At 31.0% G+C, this 13,389-nt stretch overlaps 1 protein-coding gene across 1 annotated transcript in view; it reads right to left on the reverse strand.

The window, feature by feature from the left end:
• The window catches only part of LOC129969285 (uncharacterized phosphotransferase YvkC-like), a 69,383-nt gene that overhangs the window by 40,368 nt on the left and 15,626 nt on the right, over positions 1-13,389 (reverse strand). Inside the window, exons 5-14 of the mRNA XM_056083784.1 lie at positions 13,093-13,206; positions 11,531-11,646; positions 11,390-11,448; positions 11,206-11,258; positions 8,618-8,742; positions 5,627-5,765; positions 3,536-3,597; positions 2,827-2,939; positions 2,606-2,706; positions 129-167 (exon numbers count right to left, since the gene is read on the reverse strand). Of these exons, the coding sequence (XP_055939759.1) occupies positions 129-167; positions 2,606-2,706; positions 2,827-2,939; positions 3,536-3,597; positions 5,627-5,765; positions 8,618-8,742; positions 11,206-11,258; positions 11,390-11,448; positions 11,531-11,646; positions 13,093-13,206 (921 nt within the window). The remainder of the gene's footprint in view (positions 1-128; positions 168-2,605; positions 2,707-2,826; positions 2,940-3,535; positions 3,598-5,626; positions 5,766-8,617; positions 8,743-11,205; positions 11,259-11,389; positions 11,449-11,530; positions 11,647-13,092; positions 13,207-13,389) is intronic.

Here is a 13,389-nt window from a genome sequence, read left to right on the forward strand (position 1 = left end):
ATATATAAAAGAATTTGTAAAAAAATCAAATAATATTAACAATTGCTATGATCAGTACTATCACATCTAAATTTTTAATTAATAAAAATTAATCATTCATTTTAATTAATCAAAATTTGTTAACTTACTTGTTGCAAACTTGCTTCAAATCTCCATCTTGATTTCCACTGAAAAAAAAATGATATTTCAGAAAGCATTGGGTGCTTCAGATAAACACATTCTTTGCTAACGATATATAGTATAGCTTAAGCAATTCATAGAATGCCTGTTATCTACAAACAAAATCCGCATTATTTTAATATTGTATTAGATTCATCCAAAAAATGAGTTTCCTAGAGGCTATAAGAGGTACAAAACAAACCTGGAAACATTTATTGAAATAGTTAAGCTCTTCAAACTACCTGTCAACTTCAGAACCCTTGGAAATGAAGCATGTGTCATGCCGTGAGGCCGTTTCTTGTATACTAGTGTCAAAGAAATCAACCTCTTGAGAACAGAACCAGTGTGTGACAGCTCTTTGCACTTCGTCATTTAGGAAATATTCCCACTTCAAGAAACTTTTTCAGTGTTGAGTCAGGTGGCAAGAATGTTTCGCACTGTCTTTGCGTTGCTTCATAACAACGTCCATCATCTTACTGATTTATGTACAAATCTGCTGCAAAATTTTTGCTCAGAAATGTCTGTCTGTCCAGATTAGTCCCAGTATAATCCAGATCTTGCTTTCCGAGATTACCATTTGAACATACCCTTCTCCACCATTTGAAAAGATCCTGACCCTGCAGCACTTTCCTAGTGACAAAGACTTGCAAATGACTATTACACATTGGTTTCTTTGACACCAGCATACAGAAATTTGTTTCACGGTATGAATGCATTCTTCAGTTCTTATTTCTCTGAATGGTAGTTGAAAGAGAACTATCCCTATTTTAATAAATGTTTTAATGGTAATTTTGTTTCATATGTCTTTATAGCCTCCAAGATACTTGCTATCTGGACGAACTAAATATCTTATATACTTTCTGTAATCTCTATATATACAATACTATAAACCGAATGATTAATGCTATAAAGGCAAATACTGAATACGCGTCAATATTTTTTTAATTAAAGGTTGTGCTTTATAAAAATTCAAAGTGTCATTACTATAAAGCAAATACAGAAGTGCATATGGGAGTATTCTGCTGATACGAGCATCTATTTTTTTTCTTGCATGGCAATGTTAATGTATTTAGCAGAAATATTTTATATTTTGTTAATTTTTCTTTTGGTATGTATTACAGAGAATATCTTGGAAATATGTGAATGCTTCATGCTTTCCTGAAAATAACAATCATTCTACCAGGGGTGATCCAAAAAAAAAAGGTTTACAAGGCAAAGGGAAAATGATTCATTAACAATAGACACAGGATACAAATAGTAATTAAGAGGCATATGTGGCGGTCACTTCTCGACATAATCATTAAACCTATTGAGGCATTTATCACACTGCTGGATCAATTTGTTTAACCTTCTTGGTAATAACCAGGTCCAAGGCTACTGAGCCAGTTCTCGGCACCTTTTTGAACATCCCTCTCTGATATGAACTTTGTTTTGAATAAGTGTTTCTTCAATGCCGGGAAAAGGAAAGAGTCATTGGGAGCCAAATCGGGGCTGTATGGGGGGGGGGGCTCCAGGCCTCCCACCTAAATATTTCCAGCAATCTCTCTGCCCGCTTCAAAAGAACGACACCATTTCTACTCCTACCACCTGTTATCTACTCATTGCTTCTCCCCCGTATACTTCAACGATTTGTCTGTGATGTCCGATGGGGACACATTCTTGGCCCATAGAAATCGTATCACGGCTGACACCTCTGTGCGAGTCCACTCCTCTAGACGTCTTGCCATTACGACCGGTCTAAGACAACTAGCGCCATCTGTCTCTACTCTGGATAACAATATTCCCATCCACAATTTCTACTTTCCAAATGCTGCTGCTTGTAAACTTTATTTTTTTTTTTTTTTGGATCATCCCTCGTATATATAGTATAAACATTCTATACAGTGATGTATTTTTTTATATATATAATATATGTAACATGTATACTTTTAACAATTATTATCTGAAGAATTCATAATCAAATTTCTTAATTGAAATAACAAATACAGAATCCTGAGTTATATATTATTGTAGATGTATGATTTACAATACCAATCAAACAGAACTGTAAACATAGGTAAATTGGTGTATTCTACTTCAACAGTTTTCTCGATTCGTCTAGATAGATCTCAATTAATTGTAGCATTAAATATGTTCGCATAAAATATCCAAAGGAGTGAGATCCAGTGAATCTGGTGAGGGGGAGATTATTTCGCCTTCACTTTAGCTTTGTTCTTAATAAATTGCATCAAGGAAAATTTTCAAATAACACTAGTGCATATTATATAATATGATAATTTATGTTTTAATTAAGCTGAGTAGTGAAGCTTTGATATAGTTTACTGACTTTAGTTGCAATACTTATTTTAATGTTTGTATGGATACTTGTATACAAATTGTACTTTTTAATACATTATTAGGATTAGTTCTTTCAATGTTAGATAAATAATATTTAAATATTTCTTACTATGCCACATCCTCTAAGTGCCTGACTGCATCCAAAATATCGGTAGTCAAAAATTCCTGATATGCAACAGTTGTCACTACAATACCTTTAGGCACAATGAACTATATGAAGATTAAAAAAAAAACAGCAATTATTTTTTTAACTGAAAACGAGAAACAAAAAATATTATTCTACGAATAAAGGCACATTCTAAACTGAATATTATTTCATAATTGTCATACTGATTTTTCCTTTTTACTGAGTTCCGTCAACATTCCTAAGGATGAACCTTTTCCTCCAGATATTTCTCCGAAGTGAGATATTTCATCTGTGAACTGCACAGTCAAAGGAACATCTTTAAAAAGGAAATATTATAGAATATTTTTAAAGTAAAAATTATAAAATTTTTCAAAATATATTCAATTTGAATGATACATTACGAGTGCATATGTTTAATACTTCAGACATTCAGTATACATATTTTTTAAAAGATGAAATTTTAACTTTTTATCATATAGGTAATAGAAACTTCCGTGGAGACGTTTTGAATTATAGAATGCTAATGATAGAATGCAAATGATAAAAATGTCTTCATGGTGTTTCAGATAATGTACAGTAAAATATATAATTGCAAGCTAAATGCAATGCTAAAACTAAAAAATTATAAATATAAATTAAAAATGATACTGCACAATTTGAATAATATTGCACAGTTTCAGATTAATGAGTGATTAATCTTAAACTGATACTGCACAGTTTAAGATTTCAAATGTTAACAAATGACTGTTATTAATAGTTTGAAATCGATTGCGGAAAAAACATATTACTCTCTTAAAATGATTTTTGCAGTATGAAAGACAAGCCTTAAAATTTAATTTATGTAAATTGAATAGTTAGTTAATGCAGCAAATTAATTAATTCGCTAGATGTGTTTGCACTTTCTGGACTTACTTTGTGGAACCCGAGGAGTTGGCAAAATCTTTAAAGGCTTCTTTGGTACTTTGTAAACTTCCCTAAAAACAGATTCAGAAGGTTAGAAATTCAATCTGCATTTTAGCATAAATGTGTTTATAGAAATTCAGATATCTCAGGCCATTATATTTATGCGGCTCCTAAACTATAAAGCAAATGATAAAAATGTCTTCGTGGTGCTTCAGATAATGTACAGTAAAATATATAATTGCAAGCTAAAATGTTGTTCAGTTTTCTGAAGCATTAAATGTTCTCGTATATAAAGGCACATAAGGATTGAACAACAGATAATAAGAAAGAAATGAGTCAAAATAAGCAGTTATTTCAATGATTCTTTTACAGAAAATATTTGAAAATTTCGTCTAATGGTAATATTTATATGAGCATGCGGTATTCTAATATACTTACAAATATTCAGATATTTCACTATTCAGAGGGCAATTGAAAATCTGCTTTTTATATTTTTATCAGATTATATGATATTTTAGATACTTCTCTTATTCTGTTAATTTCTCCAAGAGCAGAAAATTATAGGTGTTAAATCTAGAGATAGAAGTGGCCAAAAACTCATGAATGTCTGGAAATATCACGGCTACCGACTTGAATATCTTTCTCCAGATATGCTTTAGAGAAGATACTCTGTTTTGTTCCACAACACCATGGATGAAATGCACACCAGTGTGCTGCATACTGATTTTGAATTTCCACAGGAAGTGAAAATTTACATCATTCACTATCTCCTTATAACGTCATTTCACAAATGCATTCCACTACATAATGTACTTTTTTCCATCCTCTCTACTAGTATCTTATTCCCTCCTATTTGTGCCAGCTGTTTGCCAATACCAATTTCAATGCAATCAATACCAATTTTGAATTTTTTTTATATAATCGTTTAGTTTCAGAACTAAGGTTTGATATATTTTCCTCATATGCAAGAATATTAGTTTTAAATATTATATCATCAAATATCTCAGAGCTATACTTTAATTAATAGCTATTAATAATTTTAACAATATTTACTATAATAAAAACTAAATATTTGATTGTCTACAAAAGACCATTTCACCTAGAATTGCCAAATTTGTAATAAATATATTTTACAGGATGAGAAAGTGCATCATGAAAGGACATTTTTGAAATATTAATGTGAGTTTTAATTAACTAAAAATTAAATTTTGACGTTTAAGGGCGGAAACTCTTAAAAATGCACAAAATTTATTTGTTAACCATTTTGAAATTTGTAAAATTGCCTTTTTAATGAAATCAGTTTGATTGTTTTGAAATTATTTAACGAATTTTTAAAAAAAATATTTTGAATAACTATTTTTAACAATTAATATCATGGTTGCAATGAAATTCGAAACGCTTTCATTGTCCCGTCAAATATTTAATCCTGTGATTTTTTTTTCTATTGTTAAAAACTGAGGAAGAAAGTTTGTGCCTATAATTTATTCAGTTTGTGTGAAACATCAGAAAGTGAAGTTGCATTACCGCCTATAACAATGAACAATTTCAAATGAATTACCGAGACATTTAAATTTTTAATGTCAAAATTATACTATGGGACTCGATTCCATTAGATAAATTTATATATAGTAAGATCAAAATAGGCCTAAGAATATCAAAATAACACAACTTTAATATCTGTCACAATCTGATGCTTAAAATTATTATGTTGAAATAATTATGAATCTCAAGTTATACATAAAAAATATAAAATCCGAAAATAAATACTACCAGTAAGTCGTCTTTGGCAAGTTGTTGCATAATCCTTAATTAATTTATGATATGATAAATACCACAGAAAGATTTTCTTTATCTGAGTATTATTAAATTTCCTTACATTAAAAAGATAAAATTAAAAATTATATATTTTAAAAATACATCATATATGTATTAAAAAATATGAAATCATTCTTTAAGATTTTAGGAAGTAAAAAGATTTTATGTATGAAATACTTTTTTAAAATGAAATCGCAGTATTGTGACCAATAATATTGCATCTTTAACAGTATTTGTGATTCTTTTTATCTATGAATCTGTTTTTTCTGTGAATCTGTTACTTACCCGGATAATATTAAGCCATATCCTTTTTTATTCTTTACTTTGAATTCGATGAAAGATAAATCTAGATATCCACTCCACCCTTGACCGCTATAGAAGACAATTGGTTCTTCGCTTTTTCCAGTCAATTTGTATCGCTCTCCTGTAAACAATGCATACATTTTAGAAGCGAACTTTAAGAGGAAATTGAAATCTTCTATAGTAAATTTCAAGTTATCATGTGAGAACATTTTTTTTTTTAAGCCATGTGGTATCAATCCGATAGAAAACCGGTTGAAACATATTAATTAGTTGAATTGAATGAGTTCACTGTACATTAAAAAGTGCATAGATTATGAAAATCCTAAAATTGAGTTAATTATTGGTAAAAGCATGTCATTGAATATTTTGATGGATGACTCCATAGCATTTAAAAAGATTTTTTCAGATAGAGTATTAAATTGATTTGGAGATCGGTTTGATTTTGGGCGTTATTGATGTTGAAAGAAACAAGATTTGAATTTTGAATAATTTTGTGCTGTGTGCAAATATATTCTTATTCCTTTATTTTATTAGAAGTTCTGTTTTCAACTGGTATGTGATATAGTGCTTTGAAATCAAGAGAAACTTATCCATTTTTCTTCTTCTTTTTTTTTTATTCTACTGTTTCAAAACTTAGTAAAACTGTGCCATACAAAGGTTACTGCAGTAGAAGAAAATGATATTTTCTGTTCTGTAAATATTGTGCAATTTACAATGTCTGAAAAATTCTTCAAGAGTGGAAAATCTACAAATGAACTGGTTTTACGTCTTGGGCAAAATGAATACGAAAAAATTAATATTGTAATATCAAATGCGAACTCTAAATTACGAAGAGAAAATAAAGCGTCATGCAAACATACAAAATATGAAATTTACTCGCAAGGGAAAAATCCTGTTTACAACCCAGGATCATGTTTGTGCAGCCCAATTACTTAATTTGGACAACATAGTAAACATTCCAGTTGCGACGGATATTATATGGGAAAATATAACCTCCCGATTTCTACTCTATGATATCCCAACAAAAGTCCTACTGCTAGAAATTGCTGAAGAGTTAACAAAAAATAACGAATTTGAAATTGTTGAGATGAGGCGATTAATAAAACCGAATGACTCCCGGAAGACCTCACCCGTTCTCATAATGAAACTTGGAATGCGTTTGCCAGTAGAAGTAAAGATTTTGTTCACAAATCAAAAAATACAATCATTTATTGACAAGCCACGGCAGTGCACAAATTGCTTTAGTTTCCTGCACCCGCCAAGGGTATGCGAAAAACCAAAGATTTGCCATCTGTGTGGCGACATTCATGCAGGCATTTGTCAATCTCCATAGAAATGTATCAATTGTGAAGGTGAGCATTCGGCCACATCAAGAGGATGCCCTTTTTATATCAAGGAAAAAGACAGATCGCCAAAGAAGTTACAGAAAATACACCTTGAGTTGAATGGATCTCTCCTGAAGATATTATGTCAAGCCTTAAGAAAGAGACGCATCAGATCACAGTCAATAATTATAGAAATAGTAAATATTTCATTTTCTTAGGTGATATCCCTAGCATTGAAGCACTGTCTTCCTGATCCAAAAATCAAAGGAAAGATGTTGTCTTGGCCAAATTAATCAACAAAACAATTATAACACCAGGACTGTTGAATCGTTTTAACCTTCAAAATGTCACGAATGTAATAGCATTAATGATATGGAATACATAATTCTCTCGTGCAAAAAGTATACATATTATAGAGACAAATTTTGTACTTTTCTACAGGTAGATAATTAAGATATCTACTTCAAGAATGTTCTGAATAACTGCAAACAAGACCTATCTGCAAGTTTCTCTTCAAGCGATGAAGCATTTCAATATATACTAACTTTATTGACCACATTCTGTTGAGACTTTTTTTTGAGACTCTTTTCTTTAACACCATTCCGTGTTGTGGGAACGCTCTGTCTTACTGGAACTACCGAATATGTATTAAATCGAATTGCTTCAGCGGAATTGCTTTGTAATTGTTAACTGACTGAAACTTCAATTTGTTTTTGTGTGTGCGCGCTATCTTGTGTTTATTAATACCCCCCCCCCCTTTTTTTCTGCTCTCTACATATGAAAACAGGGGATAATAGCCATTGATGCTATAAATCCCAATATCTTACTTCTTTCAAGTATTAAATTGACTTAAAAATAGTATTAAAATTAAATGAAAACTATACAGATATGAAATTATAATTCAAAGGGTAATTTTTTGAGTTTTAAGATAGTACAAAGGTTATTTTTTGGAAGATATAAATATCAATTTCAGTAGGGAAGTCATAACGATTACAATTAGGCTTAAGATTAATGTACAGTCGCCAAAGTTGAAATGTTTGGAGCGATTTGTCATCAAATGTAATCATAACAATTTTTTATTTAAACCTCTAAAAGCCTTTTGTTATCATTTCTGGTATCCATCCAGGATGGCAATCTTTAGGCGAGTTTTTGGAGATTTGCACAATTTTGACGTGCTGTCTAGGCAGGAGAATCTGGTACATGGCGGACATTCGCGCCAAGTTGTAACTTTCTGTTGGCGATAAGTTCGCCAAATATGACAACTTTCCTTATCGAAAAATTGATGCCTCAAAAGCGAAAAATTGCCAGTTTTCTGCCGCTGCATTTTGATACTTTAAAAACCCCAAACCACAACAACATCATGTTCTCACATAATAAAAAATTGAAAAGATTTAAGCTCAAATGATTCCTTTTCCATTTGAATCTGGCAGTTGGTAAAAATCAAACTATATACTCGGTATCCAAAAATCTATTCCATTTTCTTACTTGCGATAATTGAAGGGAAAAACAAAAGTAAAGAATCTTAAGGGAGCAAAAATGTATGATATATAATTATAAGATAGAAACACTAAATAAAGAAATATAATAATTACTGGAATATCAAATCGTATCCAATATAGAAAATAAAAATATAAACTGAAATTATTACCTGTATTGAAATTTACATTGAAAGAACTTCGAGACATTTTTCCAGAAAATGGTTTGATATTGATATCCAATTCCTTAAGAGGTTGCAAATTACCGTCTGTTTCCACAACAAACCCAAAAGGCAAACTGGATTAAAAAGCAATGAAAATAAATCTATCATTCTTACTGAAATATAACGTAAAACTGATAACCATTTAATATGATTCAGGGGAAATTTTGAAGATTAAAAGTAATTCAAGATAAAGAATTTCTGCATTTCAATTCGTTACAGTAGCTGATAGGGAAAGTAAGGTATTACCTACTTTTCCTATTAGCCATGGAGTTTGAAAAAAATTAATTTCAAAAAAATTTAAAACATTAAAAAATATAAAAAGGAAGTAAAATGAAATAATTGTAAAATGTAATAGGTTTCTCTCGCAATTATTTTTAAAACTTTTATTTTAAGATATTTCTCATCAATGCTAAACAATTTCCCTACTTATAAAAGATAATTATGTCTGTGCCTGTGTATTAGTGTTTTGTAGATTAGACCGTTTGACTAAAACTACTAAACTTGTTGTAGATGTATTTTACAAGGTGAAACTGGCCAGCATAGCGATAATTTTTGAAATTTTAATTCATTAAAAAATAACCAAGGTTTCAGCATATTTCCGAAAATATTACAAAATTTATTACAAATTGATTTTTACGCCATTTCAAAATTTAAAAAACATGTTTTTATTATAATATCAATTTAGTGCGCAAGTTTTCTCTGAATTTCGATAATTTTTTTAAAATATTTTTTGCTTAGTTTTTACCCATAAAAAGTTCAAATCATACCCTGAAACTCAATTAATTTTCTCTGTTTTATCAAATATCTGATTATGCAATGTTTTTTGTTTTTTTCATTGTTGACAACTAAGGAAATAGGAGTCTGTTTAAAATGTGTGTAGTTTATGTGTAGAATAAGATAAGAAAGTTACACTATCGAAAAAATTAAATTATTGACGAACCTGAGAGTTACGTTTTTAATTTACTATGATGTCTTGGGATTTGACTCATATACAGAATGGGATGATTCATATATAGAATGAATAGAACAGTTCTGAGACTATTAAAATAACACGGCTTTAATATCTATAATTATTTGATACTTAAAAACAGTTTGTTGACTGAATCATTAACATGAAGTTAAGAATAAGAGATTTGTTGTTATTTCTAATGGCACTTGTCAAAGACAAGCCCATTGACTTTAAGCCAAGGGTGCGTCTCTTTTCCTTTCCTTCTTTTTTTTTTTTTTTTGAAGTAGCCCCATCTAGGGCCAAAAGTACGACTTAGCTACATACATGTCAAACCCTTTATACGGGGCGGACTTCATTCATGTATTTCATTCACTCATCCACAGATCGTAATTTAGACCTGAATCAGAGAACGACCACCCCTGATACAGTACCGCCAGTGGTATTACTCTTAACATGGAGGACTTTGTGACCACGACAGATTTATACGTGCGCCAGCCACCACACACACGAAGAGTCTTCGGCCGGCAGGGTTCGAACTCGCAACCCAAGGGACGCGAATCCAACGCTCTACCAACCAGCCTATCCCGGCCTATAGTGATTTATTTAAAATTTAAAAAGACTAATATCCTTATCAAACCAGTCGGTCGCCAGACGCAACAAGTTATAAGTAAAACAATTAATTTTTAGTTATTCCTTTATAAATAAAAGAAAACCTTTTTAAGCAAATAAGTAATTTTTATTTCTTTTAAGTAAAAAAAAAAAATCCGGAATAATATCAAGGAATACTTTGAGTAAGGCCAGGAACGCTATGAGTGCTCACATTTTATTTTTTAGAGTCCCAGATATGATCATTTAGTGCTTCGCATTATAGTGAAGAAAATCAAACAGGCGATTAAGCAATAACAGGCAATACTTTTTTTAATCAAATGAAACTTAAATTTGACATATAATTACAGTTTTCGTAACAAAATTATATTTGAGATTCATTTTCCCTTTTGCGCTATCTCGCTTTTTAGTTATTGCATTTAGATGCATTAGAAAATATACATCTACAGACCGCCGACTCCTTGTCAAATTTGGTTCAATACTTAATATGGATCTTCACTTTAGAAATAATATGATTTATTTATCTAACTTTTTATGTTTTGTAATTTGCAATTAATATCTCGCTTTTACTCGGACCGTTAGACTGACAAGTTTTCTTTAAATGGATTTCTTTAAAAATTTGAAAGAAATAGGAACATTTAGTGTAAAGATAGCATGCCAAATTAGATTCCTTTACCTAAAATCTTTTTTGAGCTATCGTGCTCACAGACAGACACACAGACAGAATTCCATATAATTCTGTCCGAACTCAGAAAACTTTGAAACGTGGAGAGTCGTGAAACATTGAAGTCTAATTTTTTTGACGATATAATACTTTTTTTATTGAATACTATAAAGTAAAAATTCAGATATCAGAAAAACAAGTTTTGCTATAATCTGTAAAAGCAAATTTATTCTAAAATCTATGGGATTTTCATTAAATGTTAGGTCACTAGCAAAATGGGCAAATATTTAGAAAATAATAATTAAAAAAAAAACATACTTCTTAAAAGAGTACGGAGCGGAGACATTTGTTAATTGGAAACTAAGTCCTGTCTGTAACAAAATGGCACATATTTATTTTTTAAATTCTGAATTTCATTTGAAAAATCTATACAATTGATTTACATTGAAATTAATTAATTTACATGAAATTAACATGATTAATTTACATGAAAAACACTTACTGAAGGTGTACATCCCAATATAGTTGTAAATTGGCAGCCAACTATACTCGAACTTTTTCCTATTAAAAGAAATATTTTTAGAGAAAGCAAATCAAGATATGAAAATCTATTTTTTTTTTTTAATCAAGATTGGCAACTTACCGAGACTTCTAATTTTTTCTCCAAATAAGTACATCTCATAATCGGATTCATCGTTCACGGATACGGTTCCAGTTACGACTCCTGTCTGAGCATACAGGTTGAGAGCACCAATGAGTCTTTATAAAAAATTGAGTATTGATAGGAGTAATGAAAAAGATGTGTTTATATTTAATTTAAGATTAATGAAAGATTTTTAATATGTAATTTCCGTTTGTGTAATTCCTCTACTGCCCCTCGTCGGTGAAAATCGCAAAAATAGGAATGAGATTTTCCGATATGGTGATTAGTTCACGCTTCTCTGGTGGGCTTAGAAACGGTGTGTGTCTGAGTTACCCCCCACCGATGACGGGACGCATTTCCTATTGTAGAGAATTACGTGGCCATTCATAACCATTAGGGCTCCATCGTAATTCCCGCTTCATTGCTGTCACTGCTTTCAGATCATTCAACAAATCCACATACCTTCGATTAGGGTTAGTGTAACCCTTTGCGTTTGTTCTTCTACACGAGCCTCCACTCCAGAAATCGGTATGAGAAGTTTCCGATATGGAGATTAGTTCTCGCTTCTCTGGTGGGCTTAGGAATAGTATGGGCCTCGCCGATGATGGGAGGTACTCCTACTGGAGAGAGTCACCGTGACCTGTGATAGCCATTAGGGCTCGACCGTAATTACTGTCGTTGTCTCCAGATTATTGAACAAATCCATATATCTTAGGTCAAGATGAAGGTAACCCTTTACCTTTATTCTTCTCCTGACACCTCCACCTGAGAAATGGAAATGTGAAGCTTCCCATTTGGTGGCTTATTCTCGTAATGATTTGGAGCTAAGTTGTAAATTACTGGTGGCCGTACGTATCACCTATGGGATGGGTTGTATCGTGACCGGTGATGGTCATTAGTATTCAATCATAGTTCAATCATAGCTCCCACCTTATTGCTATCGTAGCGTCTAGAACATTCATTAATTCCGTATGCCTTATTGAGGAAGGGGCATAATTATTTTGTTGTTATTCTTTTACTGAAACAGAATGTTCTGTATAATGGATGTCCAGTATTTAAATGCAGGATATCCAAAAAAATGGATTTTTTTTTAAGGAATAGTAAATGAATTATGATAGTTATTTAAATTATTCTACAGAAAAGTTCCATTTATTCAGGTTCATTTCATTCTCGTTCCTTTTTTTTATTTCACAGAAATTTGTGTTCTTTATTAATGGATATCTAACATTAATTTCAGAATAACCAGAAAAGGATTGCAGATTTTTTAAATGATTCTCAACTGGCAATGTATCAGAAAAATATTTTCATTTGATTGGAAACAAGACTGAATGATGTATAAAATTATTTTTTTTAACTTAACTTAAGATATACGGTCAGATTTTATAACATTTAAGCATACTTAAATAAATAAAAATCTCCAATGGAAAATGAAGATCAACAGAAACTTTCATTTAAATATTTACACCATATATGTAATGTAAAAATAGACGGCAAAATAAAATACCTAATATTTAGCAAGATAAAATAAAAATAATCCATTTAATGAATAATTTGGAATTTACTTTTGTACTGGAGGTACAAATGGTACTTTCCATGCCGCTCTTGCAATGGCGCTCGCAAATCCTTCAGGATTAGTATCCAATGTAAAATCGTACACATCGGAAGAAGCCTTCCATCTGAAAACGAAAAAATATTGAAATTTAAACAGTTTAATAAGCAATTTCCCTAAGAACGTAACAAAATTCATTTATCCGACCCATCAGTCACACGATATATGAGAAAAAATTAATGCATCTGTGAAGGAATCGGTACCATTAATCGGTGGTAATCTGTGAATAATCGGTGTTTACCATTATTTA

Source organism: Argiope bruennichi, chromosome 5 (genome assembly GCF_947563725.1).
Source record: "Argiope bruennichi chromosome 5, qqArgBrue1.1, whole genome shotgun sequence".
Classification (NCBI taxonomy): domain Eukaryota; kingdom Metazoa; phylum Arthropoda; class Arachnida; order Araneae; family Araneidae; genus Argiope; species Argiope bruennichi.